Source organism: Electrophorus electricus, chromosome 17 (genome assembly GCF_013358815.1).
Source record: "Electrophorus electricus isolate fEleEle1 chromosome 17, fEleEle1.pri, whole genome shotgun sequence".
In the NCBI taxonomy this organism is placed as follows: domain Eukaryota; kingdom Metazoa; phylum Chordata; class Actinopteri; order Gymnotiformes; family Gymnotidae; genus Electrophorus; species Electrophorus electricus.
The window spans coordinates 13,276,488-13,302,837 of NC_049551.1; the positions used below are offsets into that span (position 1 = coordinate 13,276,488).

The following is a 26,350-nucleotide window of genomic DNA, read 5'->3' on the forward strand; positions in this document are numbered from 1 at the left end:
TTAGAAATTATTTGAATAATAATATTTTGCAAGCTTATATGAGTTTTTATTTTTATTTTTACAAACCTATTTTAATATCGTGATAAAAGTGAAAAACTAGTTTAGGGTGCGTAGTTGGTAAAGAAAAAAAGGAACTGTCCAGCTGCAGTTATGCTGAAATGACCAAGTGTTGATTGATTGTCTGCGTTTTACAATTCAGACTGAACTTAAAATTCTCTGACATTTTTTATACAAAACTTTTGTCACATAACACGCCATCATGGAAAAGGGAAATCCCTTACCAATTCCGGAGAATCCTGTTCTTCCAGGAAGTTATTTTCTTTCACGGCATTCTGCAAAGTGCCTGTGAAACTTTGGTCCATCACTAAAACTTTCTGGCCCCCAAGTGTAGAATATCTGCAGTCACTTTTCCTCGAGTCAGTTGTCATGCCCACATCATAATTATACATATGTGGCAGAGTTCCAGTAACTCCTGTGTCTGTGTAACCGGGTGGATAGTACGGGATAACTGGGAGATTGGACTGATAGAAAATGCGGGATTGTCTCCACCTGTAGATTTTCACTGACATTATAACAACTAAACAAGTGATGAAAAGGAATGACACTGCCGCTAACGCTAAAATTAAATAAAATGTCACGTCATCGTTGTAGACTTTGCCGTGTGTAAATTCCGTGAATTCCGAGAGCATGTCAGGAAAACTGTCCGCTACAGCTACATTGATGTTAACTACAGCTGAGCGAGAGGGCTGTCCGTTATCCTCCACAACAACAGTGAGCTTCTGTTTCACAGCATCTTTATCAGTGACCTGGCGCACAGTTCGTATCTCTCCGTTCTGTGGACCCACTTCAAACAGCGCCCTGTCTGTGGCTTTCTGTAGTTTGTAGGAGAGCCAGGCATTCTGTCCAGAGTCCACATCAACAGCCACCACTTTAGTGACAAGATAGCCAACATCTGCTGAACGAGGCACAATCTCAGCCACCAGAGAGCTACCAGTTTGTACGGGGTAGAGAACCTGAGGAGCGTTGTCATTCTGATCTTGGATTGTAATTTTAACTGTTACGTTGCTACTGAGTGGAGGGGAACCCCCGTCCTGCGCTTTTACGCGGAAATGAAAGTCCTTTAACTGCTCATAGTCGAAAGAGCGCACAGCATTAATGACGCCACTGTCTGCACTGACTGTGACATATGATGACACAGGAACTCCATTTACAGTGCTGTCTTCTAGAATGTACAACACACGCGCATTCTGACTGGAGTCTACGTCACTGGCCTTCACCGTGAATATAGAGAGACCTGGTGTGTTGTTCTCGACTACATACGCCTCGTAGTTATTTCTCTCAAAGACCGGCGCGTTGTCGTTCACATCTGATATCTGTAAACGGAGAGAAGCGCTGCTGGAGAGGGAGGGAACCCCTTCATCAGAGCACGTCACAGTGATGTTGTACTCAGCCTCTCTCTCCCTATCCAGTTCCTGCTCTGTGCGCACGCTAAAGAAATTGCTGGACGAGGAAATGATAGCAAAGGGAATATTGTCATTGATGTTGCAGTGAATTTGACCGTTTAGTCCTGAATCTGGATCATTTACATTAATCATAGCAATAACAGTGCCAGTCTTAGACTCCTCGGATATAGAATTGGACATTGAAAGAATGCTAATGGCTGGTGTGTTATCGTTAATGTCTAACACATCAAGAATTAATTTACAGGAGTCAGAGAGGCCTCCTTGGTCTTTCGCTTGAATTTCAAGCTGATAGTGACTCGCTTTTTCAAAGTCAACATGACCGTTTAAGACTATTTCGCCACTATTTCGATCAATAACAAATAAATCTGACAAACTATCCACTGTTTTTGACATGTAATATGTTACCCGACCGTTGGAGCCTTCATCTCCATCGGAAGCGCTCACAGTAATTAATTTTGTTCCTTTCGCTGCGTTTTCAGACAACGTAGCCCGATACACTTTTTGCATAAATACAGGCGCGTTATCATTGGCATCCAAAACAGTAACGTGTATTTTTACCGAGCCAGATAGCATTGGTTCACCTCCATCCGTCGCTGTTAATAACAAAGTAAACCGCTCTTGGTTTTCTCTGTCGAGAGGTCTTTGCAAAATCATTTCCACGCTCTTATCACCGTCTGCCTGACTTTGTAAATCTAGTACAAAATGATCAGACGGTTTAAGCGAATAGCTCTGAAGGCCGTTTGTACCGACATCGACATCTATTGCTCTCTCTAACATGAACCTGGCGCCAGTAACCGCTGACTCGCTTATCTCAAACCTAATTTCTTCTGTCTGGAAATGTGGAGCATTGTCGTTTATATCCGTGATTTCGATCGTAATTGTGTACAATTCCATCGGGTTTTCCATAATCATTTGAAGATGTAAAGCACATGGCGTCGTTTTTACACAGAGGCTCTCACGATCTATGTTTTCCTTAATGAGCAGAATTCCTTTCTCTTTATTCATTTCGATGTATTCCGTGCTGTCCTTCGTGTAGATACGCGCTTTGCCATATTTTAGCCTTTTAACATCCAAACCCAAATCCTGAACAATATTTCCAACTATTGACCCCTTTTGCATTTCCTCCGGGATGGAATAACTGACCTGCCCGCACACAACGCGAGAAAAGAGAACCGTGACAAACAATACCGTTTGCCATACCAGCGACATTTTCCTGATAGCACCAGCGATGCTAAAATAAAATATCCTCATCCAGTTTTACTCTCCTCGTAATCAGTAAACATCCAGCGTGAAAGTCGTCTTCGGTTCTTATAAATAGAAACCGGTAAAACGCCAGTAACACCTTGCAAGCGAATTAAAACCTACAGAAGCCCTTTCTTACTTACGCGTCTGATACTGTGGGTAGCTGAGGGTGGGTCTGAGACCTACACATGCAGACTCGAAATTTCGTTGATAAACAGCGGCCCTCTGAGTCCACATTATCCATTACAAAACAATTTAAAGTACTGTCCGCCGCAATGAAACAAAATCGCGCTAAATCTATTTTGAAGGCGTAAATGAATAAAAAAGCACATTGTTTGTTTTGACAGTACTACTTTTTTGATAAACCGAATATAGTTTGCTTCGGTGCGTCACTGAAGATGAAAATTAGCTGTCCAGCTGCTTTGGTGCTGAAATGAGCCAGTTTGATTTGTTTGAAGAGGGTTTTAAAATTTAAACTTAAAATTATTTATACATCTTTACCAAGTTCCCGTCAGACACTACTGGATAACACAATGCTAACTTTTCTGTTCCTCAAATTAAGAGGTGGACTTTACAATACATTTACACTGAATTCAGTTCTGGTTTTAAAATATTTGTGTTAGGCATGTTTTTAAGCGGCAGAAGATTAATAATTATATACCACATATTCATGAATAAGGCTGTAATTACATGACGGGTGTATCATGCTCGCCTAAATTTGGCCTCAGGAACATCCCTCTTCAATGTCCAACAACAGTCTGCTCAAATATCTTGGCCTCACCTTCCTAGCTATGTACCACATCTCCTTACTATACATAATGATATACAAAAAATACTTGAACAACAATGATAAAAAACTAAGTAAAAGAAAGCAAATATGAAATCAGATTTTAATCATCATGCACAGGTGCAAAAGAAAAATTTGGGGTTTTTTTTGGGACAAAGAAAACCTTTGTTAACCAGTTCAACATGCCATCAGGGAAAAAAGGGGATCCCTTACCAATCCTGCAGAATCCTGTTCTTCTAGGAAGTTACTGTCTTTCAGTGAATGAGACAAAGTGCCTGTGAAACTTTGATCCATCACTATAACCTTTTGGCCTCCGAGTGTAGAATATTTGCAGTCACTTTTCCTCGAGTCAGTCGTCATGCACACGTCATAATTATACATGTGTGGCAGAGTTCCAGTAACTCCTGTGTCTGTGTAACCGGGCGGATAGTATGGGATAACTGGAAGATTGGACTGATAAAAGATGCGGGATTGTCTCCACCTGTAGATCTTCACTGATATTATAACAACTAAACACATGATGAAAAGGAATGAAACTGCAGATAATGCTAAAACTAAAGAAAACGTCAGGTTGTCATTATTGAATTTGGCATGTGTAAAATCCGTGAATTCCGAGAGTACTTCAGGAAAACTGTCTGCTACAGCTACATTAATGTTAACTACAGCTGAGCGAGAGGGCTGTCCGTTATCCTCCACAACAACAGTGAGCTTTTGTTTCACAGCATCTTTATCAGTGACCTGGCGCACAGTTCGTATCTCTCCGTTCTGTGGACCCACTTCAAACAGCGCCCTGTCTGTGGCTTTCTGTAGTTTGTAGGAGAGCCAGGCATTCTGTCCAGAGTCCACATCAACAGCCACCACTTTAGTGACAAGATATCCAACATCTGCTGAACGAGGCACAATCTCAGCCACCAGAGACCTGCCAGTCTGTACTGGGTAGAGAACCTGAGGAACATTGTCATTCTGATCTTGGATTGTAATTTTAACTGTTACGTTGCTACTGAGTGGAGGGGAACCCCCATCCTGCGCTTTTATGCAGAAATGAAAATCCTTTAACTGCTCATAGTCGAAGGAGCGCATGGCATTAATGATGCCACTGTCCGCACTGACTGTCACATATGATGACACAGGAACTCCATTTACAGTGCTGTCTTCTAGAATGTACGACACACGGGCATTCTGATTGGAGTCTACGTCACTGGCCTTCACTGTGAATATAGAGAGACCTGGTGTGTTGTTCTCGACTACATACGCCTCGTAGTTATTTCTCTGAAAGACCGGCGCGTTGTCGTTCACATCTGATATCTGTAAACGGAGAGAAGCGCTGCTGGAGAGGGAGGGAACCCCTTCATCAGAGCACGTCACAGTGATGTTGTACTCAGCCTCTCTCTCCCTATCCAGTTCCTGCTCTGTGCGCACGCTAAAGATATTGCTAGAGGGGGACAAGATAACAAAGGGAATATTTTCACTAATGGTGCACTGAACTTGGCCGTTCAAAGATGCATCAGGATCACTTACTTTTATCATTCCCACAACAGTGCCAGAAGGAGACTCTTCTGATATAGAAATGGACATAGATAGAATAGTAATAGCTGGTGTATTATCATTTATGTCCAACACATCAATTATTATCTTGCATGAGTCTGAGAGTCCTCCTTGGTCTCTGGCTTGAATGTCAAGTAGATAATGGCTTAGTTTTTCATAGTCGATCTGCCCATTTAATGTTACTTCACCGCTGTGTTGGTTTATAATAAATACATCTTTCACATTGTTCTCTGTGTTTGTAATATGATACGTCACCAGGCCGTTAGATCCTTCATCTGCATCAGAGGCGCTTACGGTCATCAGTTTGGAACCCTTTTGTGAATTTTCTATTACTGAGGTTTTATATACTTTATGTAAAAAAACAGGCGCGTTATCATTAACGTCCAACACCGTAACATGTATTTGTATAGTGCCAGACAGCGTTGGTTCACCTCCATCCATAGCTGTCAATAGCAAAGTAAACCTTTCGTTTTTCTCTCTGTCGAGCGGTTTTTGCAGCACCATCTCTACATTGTTACGACCGTCTGCATGACTTTGCAGTTCTAGAACAAAATGATCTGTGGGCTGAAGTGAGTAGCTCTGAAGCCCGTTGGTGCCTACGTCCGCATCCATTGCTTTCTCTAACATGAATTTTGCTCCCGTCGCAGCTGATTCGCTTATCTCAAACCGAATGTGAGTGTTCTGAAAAGTGGGTGCATTATCGTTTATATCCGTGATTTCGACTGTAATCGTATAAAGTTCCATCGGGCTGTCAAGAATCATTTGGAGATGCAAAGCGCATGGTGTTGTTTTAGCGCACAGCGACTCGCGATCTATTTTTTCTTTAATTAGAAGCCTACCTTTCTCTTTACTGAGTTCAATATATTCCGTACTATCTCCGGAAAATATACGAGCTTTCCCAGATGTAAGTCTTTTTAAATCTAATCCCAGATCCTGCGCAATATTTCCAATTATGGAGCCTTTCGCCATTTCCTCCGGAATGGAGTAGCTGAGCTGCCCGAGCACGCAGTGAGAAGAAAGGACAAGGAAAGACAACACCGCCACCCTCATCACTGCAGCGGAGATTTTCTTGGTCTGTGAAAAAGATTTCGAAAAATAACACTGTTCCAGTTTACACTCCTTAAAATCAGTCATTATCAAGTGTACATCCTGCTTGACTGGTCTTATAACTGTAGCGAGATCATTCCGCTAAAATGCCAGCGACACGCAAAACGCGACGGAGAAGATTTTCTTTCTCTGATCGTTCTGGATGCTGTGGGTGAATCTTATTACATATGTAACGACTCCGCGCATCGTCGATGAACAGCGGCCCTCTGAGTCAGAACTGAGAATTACCCACCATCATCTTCCAACATGAAACGGTGGGCACCGCAGCAAATAACGACAATGCAATTCGAATATAAATATTTTCATATGAGCAAAAACGCAAAACGCTAGGGAATTCTCTTGTCAGTACTGATATGACAGGATTTAATCTCACTTAGAACAAGAAAATAGAAAAATCCTTAAACGCGATGTTTTGCAGTGCAACCACCCGAAAAGCTGAAATCGCGAGTTTCATATGACAGTTGTCACATGGCGGTTATTTTATTTCGGATGAAGCCAACAAATGATTGATGTGTGAAATTATACTTCTCTCCCCAGCACTCGTAGGCTAGCGTTTAAAAGTACAAACCATCTTCCAACATAGTGATACGCACTTCAGCAAGTATTAATAATGAAGAGAGACAAGAAAGATCTCCAAATTTTACAAAGTTTTAAAACGTCAAATATTATAGCGTGTCTCTAGCGAATTTGGTAGGCTACTAGAACTTAATCAAATTTTGAAAGAGCAAGAGAAAAGTATTTAAATGCAAAATAATGCTATTTTTGGCGTGCAACGTCTTACAATGGTACATAGCCTTGTAGCCTATAGCCAAGTTTTTAACAGGAAATATATAGCCTAACATTTTACAGGAAGCTAACTAAATCATTCTTAGTTAAACAATAAATCAATGACACAGGACGTTTTACGGCGCTGTCCACAACGAGTGGTTCTGAAAAGAGCTGAACCATTCTTGCCATTTTGAGCTGTTGCATTTGCTTTGAAAATTTGACCTGTATAATACATTTGAATTCGTTTGCTTTGAATTACTTAGCATCAGCAATAGAAAACTAAAACCGTTACTTCTAAAAGATGCGTATCAAATAGTAATGATTACCAATGTTTACCAGGACATTGTTTAAAACGATACCATGTTGCGCTGGCCAGCCAGTTCTTGTCCGACATATTTTTTTGTTCTTTGCTAACATAGGCTAACTGTAGTTCACTGTGATTTGTTAATTACTGGACTATAATGAGCTAACCTTGTATATAACAATATTTATACGAATGCCATTTAGGAAGAAAAAATATAGTTTGGATGAAACTACTTAGTAAGTAGAGTTTACATCTAACAAACTTTCGTACATGTGGCTTTTATTGTGCTGCGTGCTCAGAGTACATTCATTTAAACATCTCTTACCCTGTCAGTGGCACACACACAAACACACCAAAACAACACGCGTGTGCAGCCAGCGATAGAAGGACCAATTACAAAGAAACCTGCAAGCTTATAAAAACAAAACACTGCTACTATTTTGACCACAAAAACCCAAAACACCAAACATACAGTAAAGTGACGGGACATTCTTTAGACATTATATCCTGTTTTTGGTGTAACTGGGGAGACAAAGTGGAGAGGGGAGATGTAAACTTCACTGGCTGCCATTTCAGCCCCCATAACCCACATTTATGCCTGTGCAATCGCGAAAAAGAATGATCTTCAGTCAGCCATAAGAAAAAGAGGACTGAACAGAAGAGAGCCCACCCACTATGCCAAAAGTATAAATAAATAAATCGTTTGTAGCGCAAAGGTTACAGTCATATCATCATGAAATGCTAATGTCTCTGCTAGTTGCAGGCTTTTTAAAACAAGGGATAACCTTGGGATATATGGACACCCTTGTACTATAACAGGTCCTTACCATCTCAGCAGAACTTTGGTCTTCCAGAAGGTTTTTTTCTTTTAGGGCATGATGCATAGTTTCACTGAAACTTTGGTCCATGGCTAAAACTTTCTGGCCTCCAAGTGTAGAATATTTGCAGTCGCTTGTCCTAGAATCAGTTGTCATGCACACGTCATAATGATACATGTGCGGCAGAGTTCCAGTAACTCCTGTGTCTGTGTAACCAGGGGGATAGTACGGAATAACTGGGAGATTGGACTGATAGAAGATGCGGGATTGTCTCCACCTGTAGATCTTCACTGATATTATAACAACTAAACAAGTGATGAAAAGGAAAGAAACAGCAGCGAGTGCTAAAACTAAATAAAATGTCAGGTTGTCATTGTACTGCTTTTCATGTGTAAAATCTATGAATTCCGAGAGCACTTCAGGAAAACTGTCCGCTACAGCTACATTAATGTTAACTACAGCTGAGCGAGAGGGCTGTCCGTTATCCTCCACAACAACAGTGAGCTTCTGTTTCACAGCATCTTTATCAGTGACCTGGCGCACAGTTCGTATCTCTCCGTTCTGTGGACCCACTTCAAACAGCGCCCTGTCTGTGGCTTTCTGTAGTTTGTAGGAGAGCCAGGCATTCTGTCCAGAGTCCACATCAACAGCCACCACTTTAGTGACAAGATAGCCAACATCTGCTGAACGAGGCACAATCTCAGCCACCAGAGAACCGCCAGTCTGTACTGGGTAGAGAATCTGGGGAACATTGTCATTCTGATCTTGGATTGTAATTTTAACTGTTACGTTGCTACTGAGTGGAGGGGAACCCCCGTCCTGCGCTTTTACGTGGAAATGAAAGTCCTTTAACTGCTCATAGTCGAAAGAGCGCACAGCATTAATGATGCCACTGTCCGCACTGACTGTCACATATGATGACACAGGAACTCCATTTACAGTGCTGTCATCTAGAATGTACGACACACGGGCATTCTGATTTGAGTCTACGTCACTGGCCTTCACTGTGAATATAGAGAGACCTGGTGTGTTGTTCTCGACTACATACGCCTCGTAGTTATTTCTCTCAAAGACCGGCGCGTTATCGTTCACATCTGATATCTGTAAACGGAGAGAAGCGCTGCTGGAGAGGGAGGGAACCCCTTCATCAGAGCACGTCACAGTGATGTTGTACTCAGCCTCTCTCTCCCTATCCAGTTCCTGCTCTGAGCGCACGCTAAAGATATTGCTAGAGGGGGACAAGATAACAAAGGGAATATTTTCACTAATGGTGCACTGAACTTGGCCATTCAAAGATGCATCAGGATCACTTACTTTTATCATTGCCACAACAGTGCCAGAAGGAGACTCTTCTGATATAGAAGTGGACATAGAGAGAATAGTAATAGCTGGTGTATTATCATTTATGTCCAACACATCAATTATTATCTTGCATGAGTCTGAGAGTCCTCCTTGGTCTCTGGCTTGAATATCAAGCTGATAATGGTTTACTTTTTCATAGTCGAGATGTTCATTTAATGAAACTTCGCCACTGTGTTGGTTTATGGCAAATACATTTCTAACATCCTCTTCGGTGTTTGAAAGATAATACGTCACCAGGCCGTTAGATCCTTCATCTGCATCAAAGGCGCTTACAGTCGTCAGTTTGGAACCCTTTTGTGAATTTTCTACAATTGATGTCCTATACTCTGTCTGCATAAAGACAGGGGCGTTATCATTAGCGTCCAACACCGTAACATGTATTTGTACAGTGCCGGATAACACTGGTTCACCTCCATCCATAGCTGTCAATAGCAACGTAAACCTTTCGTTTTTCTCTCTGTCGAGCGGTTTTTGCAGCACCATCTCTACCTTTTTCGCGCCGTCTGCATGACTTTGCAGTTCTAGAACAAAATGATCTGTGGGCTGAAGTGAGTAGCTCTGAAGCCCGTTGGTGCCTACGTCCGCATCCATTGCTTTCTCTAACATGAATTTTGCTCCCGTCGCAGCTGATTCGCTTATCTCAAACCGAATGTGAGTGTTCTGAAAAGTGGGAGCATTATCGTTTATATCCGTGATTTCGACTGTAATCGTATAAAGTTCCATCGGGCTGTCAAGAATCATTTGGAGATGCAAAGCGCATGGTGTTGTTTTAGCGCACAGCGACTCGCGATCTATTTTTTCTTTAATTAGAAGCCTACCTTTCTCTTTACTGAGTTCAATATATTCCGTACTATCTCCGGAAAATATACGAGCTTTCCCAGATGTAAGTCTTTTTAAATCTAATCCCAGATCCTGCGCAATATTTCCAATTATGGAGCCTTTCGCCATTTCCTCCGGAATGGAGTAGCTGAGCTGCCCGAGCACGCAGTGAGAAGAAAGGACGAGGAAAGACAACACCGCCACCCTCATCACTGCAGCGGAGATTTTCATGTCGAAAATAGCACCTTTTCCAGTTTTACCACCCGTGTAATCGGTATTTATCATGTGTAACTCCAGACCTGATTGCATTTGAACAGTCGATTAAATACATCCACCAAGAAGCCAGCGCCACGCAAAATGCGACCGAGAAGATTTTCTTTCTCTGATTGTTCTGGATGCTGTGGGTGAGTCGGGATTACGTACAAAAAGACTCCGCGCATCGTCGATGAACAGCGGCCCTCTGAGTCACAACTGAGAATTACACATCATCATCTACCATAAAGTTATATACACCGCAGTGACTAATAAGAATCAAATTCTATTTAAATAGCTTCAAACGACTTCATTTTCAAACGCCAGAAATGAACACGTGTTTATGTCAGACTCCGTATCGGGGTTCAGTCTGACCTTGAGCAATTTAAAAATGAATAAATAAATAAAAAATGTAAATTAGTTGTACTGCATTGTTTCAATATGTTGAGGTAAAATCACAATGTTGAATTTATATGTTCCTGTCTGGTACTTATTATATTAACATATATCAATGAAATGTGAATTGTCCTTTGCTGTCCAGAATTAGCAGTGCTGAACCGTCCTAGTTCACAGTAGCTCATTATTTAACAACAAACGGATGAATACATGAGGTTCAGACGAAAGCCCAAATGTCGCACGCGATTTTTTGTTTAAACAAAAGAATATGAGATACAGCGCGAAAATCGAATTCATCACAATGTTATCATTAAATCATAGAACCTATGTTGTTTTCACGATCTTTAAATCTAGGGATAATTTTTAGATTATGGTTCTTACCACTTCCGGAGAATCGGGGTCTTCAAAATGGTTATTTTCTTTCATTGTGCGCTGAATAGTCTCTGTGAAACTTTGGTCCATGACTAAAACCTTCTGCCCACCAAGTGTAGAATATTTGCTGTCACTTTTTCTTGAGTCAGTCGTCATGCACACATCATAATTATAAATGTGTGGCAGAGTTCCAGTAACTCCTGTGTCTGAGTAACCGGGTGGATAGTACGGAATAACTGGGAGATTGGACTGATAAAAGATGCGGGATTGTCTCCACCTGTAGATCCTCACTGATATTATAACAACTAAACAAGTGATGAAAAGAAATGACACTGCCGCTAATGCTAAAATTAAATAAAATGTCACGTCATCGTTGTAGACTTTGCCGTGTGAAAATTCCGTGAATTCCGAGAGCACTTCAGGAAAACTGTCCGCTACAGCTACATTAATGTTAACTACAGCTGAGCGAGAGGGCTGTCCGTTATCCTCCACAACAACAGTGAGCTTCTGTTTCACAGCATCTTTATCAGTGACCTGGCGCACAGTTCGTATCTCTCCGTTCTGTGGACCCACTTCAAACAGCGCCCTGTCTGTGGCTTTCTGTAGTTTGTAGGAGAGCCAGGCATTCTGTCCAGAGTCCACATCAACAGCCACCACTTTAGTGACAAGATAGCCAACATCTGCTGAACGAGGCACAATCTCAGCCATCAGAGAACCGCCAGTCTGCACTGGGTAGAGAACCTGAGGAGCATTGTCATTCTGATCCTGGATTGTAATTTTAACTGTTACGTTGCTACTGAGTGGAGGAGAACCGCCATCCTGCGCTTTTACGTGGACGTGAAAGTCCTTTAACTGCTCATAGTCGAAAGAGCGCACGGCATTAATGACTCCACTGTCTGCAATGACTGTCACATATGATGACACAGGAACTCCATTTACAGTGCTGTCTTCTAGAATGTACGACACACGGGCATTCTGATTGGAGTCTACGTCACTGGCCTTCACTGTGAATATAGAGAGACCTGGTGTGTTGTTCTCGACTACATACGCCTCGTAGTTATTTCTCTCAAACACCGGCGCGTTATCGTTCACATCTGATATCTGTAAACGGAGAGAAGCGCTGCTGGAGAGGGAGGGAACCCCTTCATCAGAGCACGTCACAGTGATGTTGTACTCAGAATTTCTCTCCCTATCCAGTTCGTACTTTGTGCGCACGCTAAAGAAATTGTTGGAGGGGGATGCGATAACAAAGGGGATATTGTCATTAATAGTGCAGTGAACATGGCCATTTGCTCCTGAGTCTGGATCAATTACTTTTATCATTGCAATGACAGCACTGGGCTTCGACTCTTCAGATATCGAACTGGACATAGAGAGAATGTTGATCGTAGGTTTGTTATCATTAATGTCCAACACATTAATAATTACCTTACATGTGTCAGATAGCCCTCCCTGGTCCTTAGCCTGAATATCTAGCTCGTATTGATTTGATTTCTCGTAGTCGAGCTGACCGTTTAATGTAACCTCTCCACTCTCTTCATGTACAGTGAACTTATTTGCAACAGAACTGCCCACTGCGTCAGAAATGAAGTACGTCACGTAACTATTAGAGCCTTCATCCGCGTCAAATGCGCTTACGGTTGTCAGTTTAGAGCCCTTTGGTGCATTTTCTGTTACGGTGGCTTTATATACTCCATGAGTAAAGATCGGAGCATTATCATTAACATCCAGTACTGTTATATATATTTGCATTGTGCCTGATAGTGGAGGTTCACCACCATCAGAAGCAGTAAGCAGCAAATTAATTCTTGCTTGCTTTTCTCGATCAAGTGTTTTTTGTAACACTATCTCTACATTCCTGTCCCCACCTGCCTCGTAGTTTAAAACGAAATTATCCGTTGGATTAAGCAAATAACTTCGAAGACCGTTGATTCCAACGTCCGGGTCCACGGCTCTGCCAAGCACGAATCTAGCCCCCGGCGCTGCGCTTTCACTGATTTCAAATCGAATTTCATTTTTCTGAAACGTGGGAGCATTGTCGTTTACGTCCGTGATTTCGACTGTAATAGAATATAGTTCCATCGGGTTTTCCAAGATCATTTGAAGATGCTGAGCACATGGGGTTATTTTTCCGCAAAGAGACTCCCGATCTATATTCTCTTTAATGAGAAGCAGCCCGTTTTCTCGGTTCAGTTCTATGTATTCCTTGACGTCACCAGAAAAGGCGCGTGCTTTCCCTAATTTCAGCCGTTTTAAATCCAAACCCAAGTCCTGAGCGATATTTCCAATAATCGACCCTTTTGCCATTTCCTCCGGAATGGAATAACTGATCTGCCCGCAAACGAAGTGAGAACAAAAGACGACGAAAAACAGCACCGTGTGCCGCAACGTAAAACCGGCCATTGTGACGCATGAACTGAAGATCCAGATATACAATATTCCGATCCTGTTGTCGTGGTTTTAAAATCATAGGAATTGGTAGAAGTACATATCTTTCCTATGTTCCTTATAGAACGGACTTCACAACGGCATTTTCTAAAAAATGTGTTCATGAATACCCCCCCCCCCCCTTCTCTCCGACACAGTGCGATGCTGTGGGAGGGATTGAGGGTTTAACTCTTAGATCAGTACCATCGCTGTTGAACAGCGGCTCTCTGAGTGAAAAGAAGGAATTACGAACAAATTATCAGCATGTAATCACTTAAAGTGAAGTTGCATTTGTATGTAATACCATTCACATCCACATAATATATTTATATATATATATTAATTAATTTAATTATTTATTTATTTTTTATTTATGCTACCTTTCGCTGTCCTTGAAATTTTCAAAAATATTCATAAATATTCATTAACGCCTGGCCTACCAAAGACATGCACGGCGGGTCGTTTTTGATCGTTTTGAACGTTTTGGCGTCAAGTGCTGCAATGAACTACATTTCCTTCTTGAATTCACCATTTTCCTTTCATTCCTTTATAAGAGTAAAATGAAACCTGTCTGACCAAATGCTGACTTCTTATAAAACACCTCCTTTACAAACATTTAACAAAGTTATTTAAAAGAACAAATAGAAATGCAAATCACTAAAAATTACACACACAATATTAAAGATTAAGTATTTACAATGCTTACATCGCCTTTGTTACCAACTCAACCACCCTCCCCCTTTACAAACCATCTAATCATAAAAGTGACTTTAAGAGGAGCCAGGACCTTTTATCCATACACAGGCTATATTGGGGAATACGTAACTCAAGTTTAAAATCTTTTTATCTCGAGTCAATGAGCTCCTGCACCTATCAAACACAAAATATATTATATCTAACATTTTAAATTTGATAGCTGGTCCATGGTGTTAAACCATTTTGATTCATGAGCATACTTCTAAAGTCAGCAATCCTGATAACTGATGTAAAAAAACAAAACAAAAACGGGGCGCTGTCCAGCACAACAGGTGCTGAACAGTGTCCTGAATTTAAGAAATGTTGACAGCCTTGGCAGTTAATTCCTGATTTAAGCAACGAAATAAAATCGAGAGATGGTGTTTAACTACAGCATGTAACGAGGAGCGATCACAAGGCAGACACCTACGCTGAGAAGAGCAACATTAATTAAGGGCAAATCAGGGTCAATAGTATGGTCCAAAGTCATAGAGCCAACACAGAGAGTATGTGAGTATATGACACAAAATAACAAGACACAGGAAGACAAATGGAATCAACCTATAAATAAACACAAATTACACAATAAACGTAATTAACAAAACAACGACAAGCAGAAAACACTACAGAGGCTTGAGTAACAAATACTACAGATAGGGCACACAAGAAAGAGGAATGGGTAACAATGACTAGCAAATTAGGACAGAAAACCCAGGGCACATATAGAAACAAGGTATTGAGGGTTAACAAGAAGCAGATGTAACTAATGAAACAGTGAAATCCAAAATAAGGACCAGAACAGGAATGGCAAAAAAAAAAAGCAATGACATGAGATCGGAAGACCACGGAGACAGGACGCTAGGGTGGGCCAATCATGACACAGCCACTTTCTTTTTTTTTCAACATAATAGTGTATGCATTTGGTTCACAAAGAAGAACCTATCGCTCGATATCTCGAGAGCATCGTATGTAAAGTAAAAAAGAATATCCATGCGCTACACCTAAAGGCAAATTAATAATTAGTTTTAAATATGCTTATTCGATCACCAGGTGAAGGGATTTTAAGATAAGCAAGGCTATACAGTGTTCTGCGTAATATGTACAAATGTCCGAATCTAAAGGAGCATTATCAGATAATGATTCTTTCATTCACGATCATAAGAAACAATAATTCTGTCTACTAAAGAAAAACAAACTGGATTACTCTGTTAGACAACAAGCATCCAGCCAATATGCAAGCAAACCCTTACCAGTTCTGGAGAATCGGACTCTTCCAAGAAGTTATTTTCATCCGATGTGCGCTTCATAGTTTCTGTGAAATTTTGGTCTACCACTAAAACGTTATGACCACCAAGTGTAGAATATTTGCAGTCACTTTTCCTCGAGTCAGTTGTCATATACACGTCATAATTATACATGTGCGGCAGAGTTCCAGTAACTCCTGTGTCTGTGTAACCGGGTGGATAGTACGGAATAACTGGAAGATTGGAATGGTGAAAGATGCGCGACTGTCTCCATCTGTAGATTTTCACTGATATTATAACAACTACAGATGTGATGAAAAGGAATGACACTGCAGCTAAGGCTAAAATTAAATAAAATGTCAGGTCATCATTATATGTTTTACTGTGCGTAAACTCGGTGAATTCCGAGAGCACTTCAGGAAAACTGTCCGCTACAGCTACATTAATGTTAACTACAGCTGAGCGAGAGGGCTGTCCGTTATCCTCCACAACAACAGTGAGCTTCTGTTTCACAGCATCTTTATCAGTGACCTGGCGCACAGTTCGTATCTCTCCGTTCTGTGGACCCACTTCAAACAGCGCCCTGTCTGTGGCTTTCTGTAGTTTGTAGGAGAGCCAGGCATTCTGTCCAGAGTCCACATCAACAGCCACCACTTTAGTGACAAGATAGCCAACATCTGCTGAACGAGGCACAATCTCAGCCACCAGAGAGCCGCCAGTCTGTACTGGGTAGAGAATCTGAGGAACATTGTCATTCTGATCTTGGATTGTAATTTTAACTGTTACGTTGCTACTGAGTGGAGGGGAACCCCCGTCCTGCGCTTTTACATGGAAATGAAAGTGTTTTAACTGCTCATAGTCGAAAGAGCGCACGGCATTAATGATGCCACTGTCCGCACTGACTGTCACATATGATGACACAGGAACTCCATTTACAGTGCTGTCTTCTAGAATGTACGACACACGGGCATTCTGATTGGAGTCTACGTCACTGGCCTTCACCGTGAATATAGAGAGACCTGGTGTGTTGTTCTCGACTACATACGCCTCGTAGTTATTTCTCTCAAAGACCGGCGCGTTGTCGTTCACATCTGATATCTGTAAACGGAGAGAAGCGCTGCTGGAGAGGGAGGGAACCCCTTCATCAGAGCACGTCACAGTGATGTTGTACTCAGCCTCTCTCTCCCTATCCAGTTCCTGCTCTGTGCGCACGCTAAAGAAATCGTTGGATGGGTTAGTCACAGCAAATGGAATGTTATCATTAATAACACAGTGAAGTTGTCCATTTGCACCTGAGTCTGGGTCATTTACTTTTATCATAGCAACAACCGTATTGGGCTTAGACTCCTCAGATATAGAACTAGACATAGAGAGAATATCAATTGTTGGCTTGTTATCATTAATGTCTAAAACATCAATAATTACCTTACAGGAGTCAGAAAGCCCTCCCTGATCTCTCGCTTGAATAACAAGCTGGTAATGGTTCGATTTCTCATAATCAATTTGACCGTTTAGTGTAACTTCTCCACTATGTTGATCTACAAGGAAAATATTGGTTACAGAACTGTCCACTGCCTCAGAGATGTAGTAAGTAACATGACTATTAGAGTCCTCATCTGCGTCAGAAGCACTTACAGTCGTCAGTTTTGTGCCTTTTATCGCATTTTCTGTTACTGTGGCTTGGTACACCATTTGAGTAAAAACAGGTGCATTATCATTGGCATCTAGCACTGTGATTTGAATACTCATTGTGCCCGATAGCCGTGGATCACCACCATCAAACGCCGTCAACAACAAATCAATTATTCCTTGTTTTTCTCGATCCAAAGGCTTTTGCAAAACCATCTCCACGATCTTCCCCACGTCTGGCTGTTTCTCTAAAGCAAAATTATCTGTAGGTTTTAGCGAATAGCTTCGAAGGCCGTTAATCCCGACGTCCGGGTCCACCGCTCTCCCTAGGACGAATCTGGCACCGATGACAGATGACTCGCTTATTTCAAACCTAATTTCGCTTTTCTGGAAGGTAGGAGCGTTATCATTTATATCCGTTACTTCAATGGTAATCGAGTACAGTTCCATCGGGTTTTCTAGAACCATCTGGAGATGCAGAGCACACGGAGTTATTTTTGCGCAAAGTGCCTCGCGATCTATATTCTCTCTGATGAGAAGCAACCCCCTTTCTTTATTCAATTCTATGTATTCGGTGCTGTCGCCTGAATAAAGTCCCGCTTTCCCAGATTTCAGTCTTTTTAAATCCAAACCCAAATCCTGGGCGATATTTCCAATCACGGACCCTTTTTTCATTTCCTCCGGAATGGAATAACTGATCTGCCCATAAACAAAGTGAGAACAAAAGACGACGAAAAACATTATCCTGTGCTGCAACGAAAAAACGGCCATTTTCTTTAAATTAAAGATCCTCATATTAAATATATCCAACCTGATGGCGATTTTAGTATCCGAGGATGAGTAAAATAACACATATATCGTATGTGCATTACAGAAGTAAAAGTCTTGTCCACGTCGTGTAAATAAATACTGTGCGCAAGAAAACCCTGCCTCCCCTTTCTCTCCGACACAGTGCGATGCTATGGGAGGGACTGAGGGGTTTAATAACAGTCAAGTCCTAGCGCTGTTGAACAGCGGCCCTCTGAGTACGAAAGACAGAACTGCAAATATATCTGTAACAAGTGACTAATACCAACATTTAGAAACACGTCCTGAACGAGATAGTTCTAATGAATTAATTCAAATTTACTTTTCAACAACTTAGTGGTGCATTCGATTGAATACACAGATCTCCTCGGTGGATTGGTTGCATCGCAGTAATTAATTGCACGATGCCGGAAAATCAGTGTCGTTTATCACAAATGACCGCACGTATGATCAGGCTACTTGAGCTCTGAATACAAAAAATATATACGTTCCTCGCATCGATACACTATGGAAGTGTATGTTCCATGCCATTTAAACCTAAAGTAAATATTCACCATGAAATCGTCTCACAGTTATTAGAAAATAATGAGTTGCAAGTTAAACAAAATCAATCAAGCAAAATAGTTAAAAATTACTTTTCTCATGGAGTTCACGAACTACTTAACTCGTTATATCAACCAAAATAAGAAACTAACGGTTCAGACAAATAAACGAAGCCTTATGTAAACCAGAGCGATTCAAAATTGTACACAGGTCTGTACACAGTAGCACAGGAGGATATCTCAAATTTCAAACACGTTGTCTATATTAGCAAGCCAACGATCTTGAGCCTGTGAGTTGGTGCTGTCCAGCACAAGAAGTGCTGAAAAAGACGTGCAAAGGGTGAAGCTGAAATTGTTTATAGAAATAGTTCCAAATTTTGTCATCAATCACCACTTGATCCTTACAGAGAGACAGCAAATCAATCTATTTTTTTTGTGAATCCAATTGATTGCAGTTTTGTAGCTCTTTGAGAATGTTTTTGAAATGAATGTCTTAAAGCCGATAAAAATGGCATACATCTAAATCATTATTTTATCTAATATGTAGAAAGCATCCATTTCGATTATATAGAAGACTCCCTCTTACCAAATCCGGAGAATCAGGATCTTCTAGGAAGTTGTTTTCTGTCTTTGCATGCTGCATAGTCTCTGTGAAACTCCTGTCCATGATTAAAATTTTCTGGCCTCCAAGTGTAGAATATTTGCAGTCGCTTTTCCTTGAGTCAGTCGTCATGCACATATCATAATTATACATGTGTGGCAGAGTTCCAGTAACTCCTGTGTCTGTGTAACCGGGTGGATAGTACGGAATAACTGGAAGATTGGAATGGTGAAAGATGCGCGACTGTCTCCATCTGTAGATCTTCACTGATATTATAACAACTAAACAAGTGATGAAAAGAAATGACACTGCAGCTAAGGCTAAAATTAAATAAAATGTAAGGTCATCATTATATGTTTTACCATGTGTAAAGTCGGTGAATTCTGAGAGCACTTCAGGAAAACTGTCCGCTACAGCTACATTAATGTTAACTACAGCTGAGCGAGAGGGCTGTCCGTTATCCTCCACAACAACAGTGAGCTTCTGTTTCACAGCATCTTTATCAGTGACCTGGCGCACAGTTCGTATCTCTCCGTTCTGTGGACCCACTTCAAACAGCGCCCTGTCTGTGGCTTTCTGTAGTTTGTAGGAGAGCCAGGCATTCTGTCCAGAGTCCACATCAACAGCCACCACTTTAGTGACAAGATAGCCAACATCTGCTAAACGAGGCACAATCTCAGCCACCAGAGAACCGCCAGTCTGCACTGGGTAGAGAACCTGAGGAACATTGTCATTCTGATCTTGGATTGTAATTTTAACTGTTACGTTAGTACTGAGTGGAGGGGAACCCCCGTCCTGCGCTTTTACGCGGAAATGAAAGTCCTTTAACTGCTCATAGTCGAAAGAGCGCACGGCATTAATGACGCCACTGTCCGCACTGACTGTCACATATGATGACACAGGAACTCCATTTACAGTGCTGTCTTCTAGAATGTACGACACACGGGCATTCTGATTGGAGTCTACGTCACTGGCCTTCACTGTGAATATAGAGAGACCTGGTGTGTTGTTCTCGACTACATACGCTTCGTAGTTATTTCTCTCAAAGACCGGCGCGTTATCGTTCACATCTGATATCTGTAAACGGAGAGAAGCGCTGCTGGAGAGGGAGGGAACCCCTTCATCAGAGCACGTCACAGTGATGTTGTACTCAGCCTCTCTCTCCCTATCCAGTTCCTGCTCTGTGCGCACGCTAAAGAAATCGTTGGATGGGTTAGTCACAGCAAATGGAATGTTATCATTAATAACACAGTGAAGTTGTCCATTTGCACCTGAGTCTGGGTCATTTACTTTTATCATAGCAACAACAGTATTGGGCTTGGACTCCTCAGATATAGAACTAGACATAGAGAGAATATCAATTGTTGGCTTGTTATCATTAATGTCTAAAACATCAATAATTACCTTACAGGAGTTAGAAAGCCCTCCTTGGTCTCTCGCTTGAATAACAAGCTGGTAATGGTTCAATTTCTCGTAATCAATTTGACCGTTTAGTGTAACTTCTCCACTATGTTGATCTACAAGGAAAATATCGGTTACAGAACTGTCCACTGCGTCAGAAATGTAGTAAGTAACGTGACTATTAGAGCCCTCATCTGCGTCAGAAGCACTTACAGTCGTCAGTTTTGTGCCTTTTATCGCATTTTCTGTTACTGAGGCTTTGTACACATTGTGAGTAAAGACAGGAGCGTTATCATTAACATCTAGCACTGTTATATGGATACTCATTGTGCCCGATAGCCGTGGATCACCACCATCAAACGCCGTCAACAACAAATCAATTATTCCTTGTTTTTCTCGATCCAAAGGCTTTTGCAATACCATCTCAACGATCTTCCCTACGTCAGCTTGTTTGTCTAACGCGAAATTATCTGTAGGTTTAAGCGAATAGCTTCGAAGGCCGTTAATCCCGACGTCCGGGTCCACCGCTCTCCCTAGGACGAAACTGGCACCGGTGATTGCTGACTCGCTTATTTCAAACCTAATTTCGCTTTTCTGGAAGGTAGGAGCGTTATCATTTATATCCGTTACTTCAATGGTAATCGAGTACAGTTCCATCGGGTTTTCTAGAACCATCTGGAGATGCAGAGCACACGGAGTTATTTTTGTGCAAAGAGCCTCGCGATCTATATTCTCTCTGATGAGAAGCAACCCCCTTACTTTATTCAGTTCTATGTATTCGGTGCTGTCGCCTGAATAAAGGCGTGCTTTCCCAGATTTCAGTCTTTTTAAATCCAAACCCAAATCCTGGGCGATATTTCCAATCACGGACCCTTTTTTCATTTCTTCCGGAATGGAATAACTGATCTGCCCATAAACGAAGTGAGAACAAAAGACGACGAAAAACATTATCCTGTGCTGCAACGAAAAAACGGCCATTTTCTTTAAATTAAAGATCCTCATATTAAATATATCCAACCTGATGGCGATTTTAGTATCCGAGGATGAGTAAAATAACACATATATCGTATGTGCATTACAGAAGTAAAAGTCTTGTCCACGTCGTGTAAATAAATACTGTGCGCAAGAAAACCCTGCCTCCCCTTTCTCTCCGACACAGTGCGATGCTATGGGAGGGACTGAGGGGTTTAATAACAGTCAAGTCCTAGCGCTGTTGAACAGCGGCCCTCTGAGTACGAAAGACAGAACTGCAAATATATCTGTAACAAGTGACTAATACCAACATTTAGAAACACGTCTTGAACGAGATAGATCTAACGAATGAATTCAAAATGACTTTTTTAACAGCTCAGTGGTGCATTCGAATTAATACGCAGATCTCTTCGGTGGAATCGGTTGCATCGCAGTGCTTAATTGCACGATACCAGACAATCAATGTCGTTTATCAGCAATGACCGCACATATGAACAGGCTACTTGAGCTCTGAATACCAAAAAAATATATACGTTCCTCGCATCGATCCACGATGGAAGTGTATGTGCTACGCCAATTAAACCTAAAGTAACTATTCACCATAAAAGCTTCTCACAATGTTTAGAAATTGATGAGGTGAAAGACAAACAAAACCAATCAAATGGAGTTCACGAACTACATAACCCCTTATATCAACCAAAATAAGCAACTAACGGTTCAGACAAATAAACGAAGCCTTATGTAAAACAGCGATTCAAAATTGTACGCAGGTCTGTTCAAAGTAGCACAGGAGGTTATTTCAAATTAAAACACTTTGTTTATATTAGCGAGACAACGATCTTGAGCCTGTGAGTTGGTGCTGTCCAGCACAAGAAGTGCTGAAAAGGACGAGCAAAGGGTGAAGCTGAAATGGTTTATAGATATTGTTCCACATTTGTCAGCACCACTTCGTCCTCACAGAGAGACAGCAAATCAATCTATTTTTTCGTGAAATCCAATTGATTGCAGTTTTATAGCTCGTTGAGAATGTTTTTGAAACGAATGTCTCAAAGCCGCTAAAAATGTAAATTTAAAAACATTATAATCCTCTTTGAATTCAATTGCAAATATAGTGCTCTAAAGTTTTTACTGTGCATTATGAAAGTGTTGAAATCCAATGTTTAATAAGAACATACATCTAAATAATTGTTTTATCTAATACACAGAAAGCGTCTGGCTCCATTACATAGATGCACACCCCCCTTACCAATTCTGGAGAGTTAGGATCTTCTAGGAAGTTGTTTTCCGTCTTTACATGTTGCATAGTCTCTGTGAAACTCCGGTCCATGATTACAACTTTCTGGCCTCCAAGCGTAGAATATTTGCAGTCGCTTTTCCTCGAGTCAGTTGTCATGCACACATCATAATTATACATGTGTGGAAGAGTTCCAGTAACTCCTGTGTCTGCGTAACCGGGTGGATAGTACGGAATAACTGGGAGATTGGAATGGTGAAAGATGCGCGACTGTCTCCATCTGTAGATCTTCACTGATATTATAACAATTAAACAAGTGATGAAAAGGAATGACACTGCCGCTAACGCTAAAATTAAATAAAATGTCACGTCATCATTATATGGTTTACCATGCGTAAAGTCTGTGAATTCTGAGAGCACTTCAGGAAAACTGTCCGCTACAGCTACATTAATGTTAACTACAGCTGAGCGAGAGGGCTGTCCGTTATCCTCCACAACAACAGTGAGCTTTTGTTTCACAGCATCTTTATCAGTGACCTGGCGCACAGTTCGTATCTCTCCGTTCTGTGGACCCACTTCAAACAGCGCCCTGTCTGTGGCTTTCTGTATTTTGTAGGAGAGCCAGGCATTCTGTCCAGAGTCCACATCAACAGCCACCACTTTAGTGACAAGATATCCAACATCTGCTGAACGAGGCACAATCTCAGCCATCAGAGAGCCGCCAGTCTGTACTGGGTAGAGAATCTGGGGGGCGTTGTCATTCTGATCTTGGATTGTAATTTTAACTGTTACGTTGCTACTGAGTGGAGGGGAACCCCCGTCCTGCACTTTTACGCGGAAATGAAAGTCCTTTAACTGCTCATAGTCGAAAGAGCGCACAGCATTAATGACGCCACTGTCTGCACTGACTGTGACATATGATGACACAGGAACTCCATTTACAGTGCTGTCTTCTAGAATGTACGACACACGTGCATTCTGATTGGAGTCTACGTCACTGGCCTTCACCGTGAATATAGAGAGACCTGGTGTGTTGTTCTCGACTACATACGCCTCGTAGTTATTTCTCTCAAAGACCGGCGCGTTGTCGTTCACATCTGATATCTGTAAACGGAGAGAAGCGCTGCTGGAGAGGGAGGGAACCCCTTCATCAGAGCACGTCACAGTGATGTTGTACTCAGCCTCTCTCTCCCTATCCAGTTCCTGCTCTGTGCGCACGCTAAAGAAATCAGTGGATGGGTTAGTCACAGCAAATGGAATGTTATCATTAATAACACAGTGAACTTGTCCATTTGCACCTGAGTCTGGGTCATTTACTTTTATCATAGCAACAACAGTATTGGGCTTGGACTCCTCAGATATAGAACTAGACATAGAGAGAATATCAATTGTTGGCTTGTTATCATTAACGTCTAAAACATCAATAATTACCTTACAGGAGTCAGAAAGCCCTCCCTGGTCTCTAGCCTGAACATCAAGGTGGTAATGGTTCGATTTCTCGTAATCAATTTGACCGTTTACTGTAACGTCTCCACTATGTTGATCTACAAGGAAAATTTCGGTCACAGAACTGTCCACTGCATCAGAGATGTAGTAGGAAACATGACTATTAGAGCCATCATCTGCGTCAGAAGCGCTTACAGACGTCAATTTTGTGCCTTTTATCGCATTTTCTGTTACTATGGTTTTATACACCTTTTGTGTAAAGACAGGCGCGTTATCATTGGCATCTAGCACTGTTATATGGATACTCATTGTGCCCGATAGCCGTGGATCACCACCATCAAACGCCGTCAACAACAAATTAATTATTCTTTGTTTTTCTCGATCCAAAGGCTTTTGCAATACCATCTCAACGATCTTCCCTACGTCAGCTTGTTTGTCTAACGCGAAATTATCTGTAGGTTTAAGCGAATAGCTTCGAAGGCCGTTAATCCCGACGTCCGGGTCCACCGCTCTCCCTAGGACGAAACTGGCACCGGTGATTGCTGACTCGCTTATTTCAAACCTAATTTCGCTTTTCTGGAAGGTAGGAGCGTTATCATTTATATCCGTTACTTCAACGGTAATCGAGTAAAGTTCCATCGGGTTTTCTAGAACCATCTGGAGATGCAGAGCACACGGAGTTATTTTTGCGCAAAGAGCCTCGCGATCTATATTCTCTCTGATGAGAAGCAACCCCCTTTCTTTATTCAATTCTATGTATTCGGTGCTGTCGCCTGAATAAAGTCGCGCTTTCCCAGATTTCAGTCTTTTTAAATCCAAACCCAAATCCTGGGCGATATTTCCAATCACGGACCCTTTTTTCATTTCCTCCGGAATGGAATAACTGATCTGCCCATAAACGAAGTGAGAACAAAAGACGACGAAAAACAGTATCCTGTGCTGCAACGAAAAAACGGCCATTTTCTTTAAATTAAAGATCCTCATATTAAATATATCCAACCTGATGGCGATTTTAGTATCCGATGATGAGTAAAATAACACATATATCGTATGTGCATTACAGAAGTAAAAGTCTTGTCCACGTCGTGTAAATAAATACTGTGCGCAAGAAAACCCTGCCTCCCCTTTCTCTCCGACACTGTGCGATGCTATGGGAGGGACTGAGGGGTTTAATAACAGTCAGGTCCTAGCGCTGTTGAACAGCGGCCCTCTGAGTACGAAAGACAGAACTGCAAATATATCTGTAACAAGTGACCAATACCAACATTTAGAAATATGTCTTGAACGAGATAGATCTAATGAATGAATTCAAAATGACTTTTTAACAGCTCAGTGGTGCATTCGAATTAATACGCAGATCTCTTCGGTGGAATCGGTTGCATCGCAGTGCTTAATTGCACGATACCAGACAATCAATGTCGTTTATCAGCAATGACCGCACATATGAACAGGCTACTTGAGCTCTGAATACCAAAAAAATATATACGTTCCTCGCATCGATCCACGATGGAAGTGTATGTGCTACGCCAATTAAACCTAAAGTAACTATTCACCATAAAAGCTTCTCACAATGTTTAGACATTGATGAGGTGAAAGACAAACAAAACCAATCAAACGGAGTTCACGAATTACATAACCCCTTATATCAACCAAAATAAGCAACTAACGGTTCAGATAAATAAACGAAGCTTTATGTAAACCAGAGCGATTCAAAATTGTACGCAGGTCTGTTCAAAGTAGCACAGGAGGTTATTTCAAATTAAAACACTTTGTTTATATTAGCGAGCCAACGATCTTGAGCCTGTGAGTTGGTGCTGTCCAGCACAAGAAGTGCTGAAAAAGACGTGCAAAGGGTGAAGCTGAAATTGTTTATAGAAATAGTTCCAAATTTTGTCATCAATCACCACTTGATCCTTACAGAGAGACAGCAAATCAATCTATTTTTTTTGTGAATCCAATTGATTGCAGTTTTGTAGCTATTTGAGAATGTTTTTGAAATGAATGTCTTAAAGCCGATAAAAATGGCATACATCTAAATCATTATTTTATCTAATATGTAGAAAGCATCCATTTCGAT

At 41.4% G+C, this 26,350-nt stretch overlaps 1 protein-coding gene across 35 annotated transcripts in view; it reads right to left on the bottom strand.

Annotated features, from left to right (window-relative positions):
* Positions 1–26,350, bottom strand: part of LOC113588740 (protocadherin gamma-C5-like) — a 206,836-nt gene that overhangs the window by 48,721 nt on the left and 131,765 nt on the right. For 2 of the 35 annotated variants that reach the window (XM_035535519.1, XM_035535505.1), the window contains exon 1: positions 11,245–13,773. The exons of 21 other annotated variants lie outside the window; for them this stretch is intronic. In XM_035535519.1, the coding sequence (XP_035391412.1) occupies positions 11,245–13,638 (2,394 nt within the window). In that variant the 5' untranslated portion in view covers positions 13,639–13,773. Of the gene's footprint in view, positions 1–281; positions 2,868–3,705; positions 6,299–11,244; positions 13,774–15,647; positions 18,237–19,205; positions 21,794–22,839; positions 25,397–26,350 lie in introns of those variants that run through there. 12 more of the 35 variants (XM_035535494.1, XM_035535484.1, XM_035535498.1 and 9 more) reach the window with 9 other exon arrangements.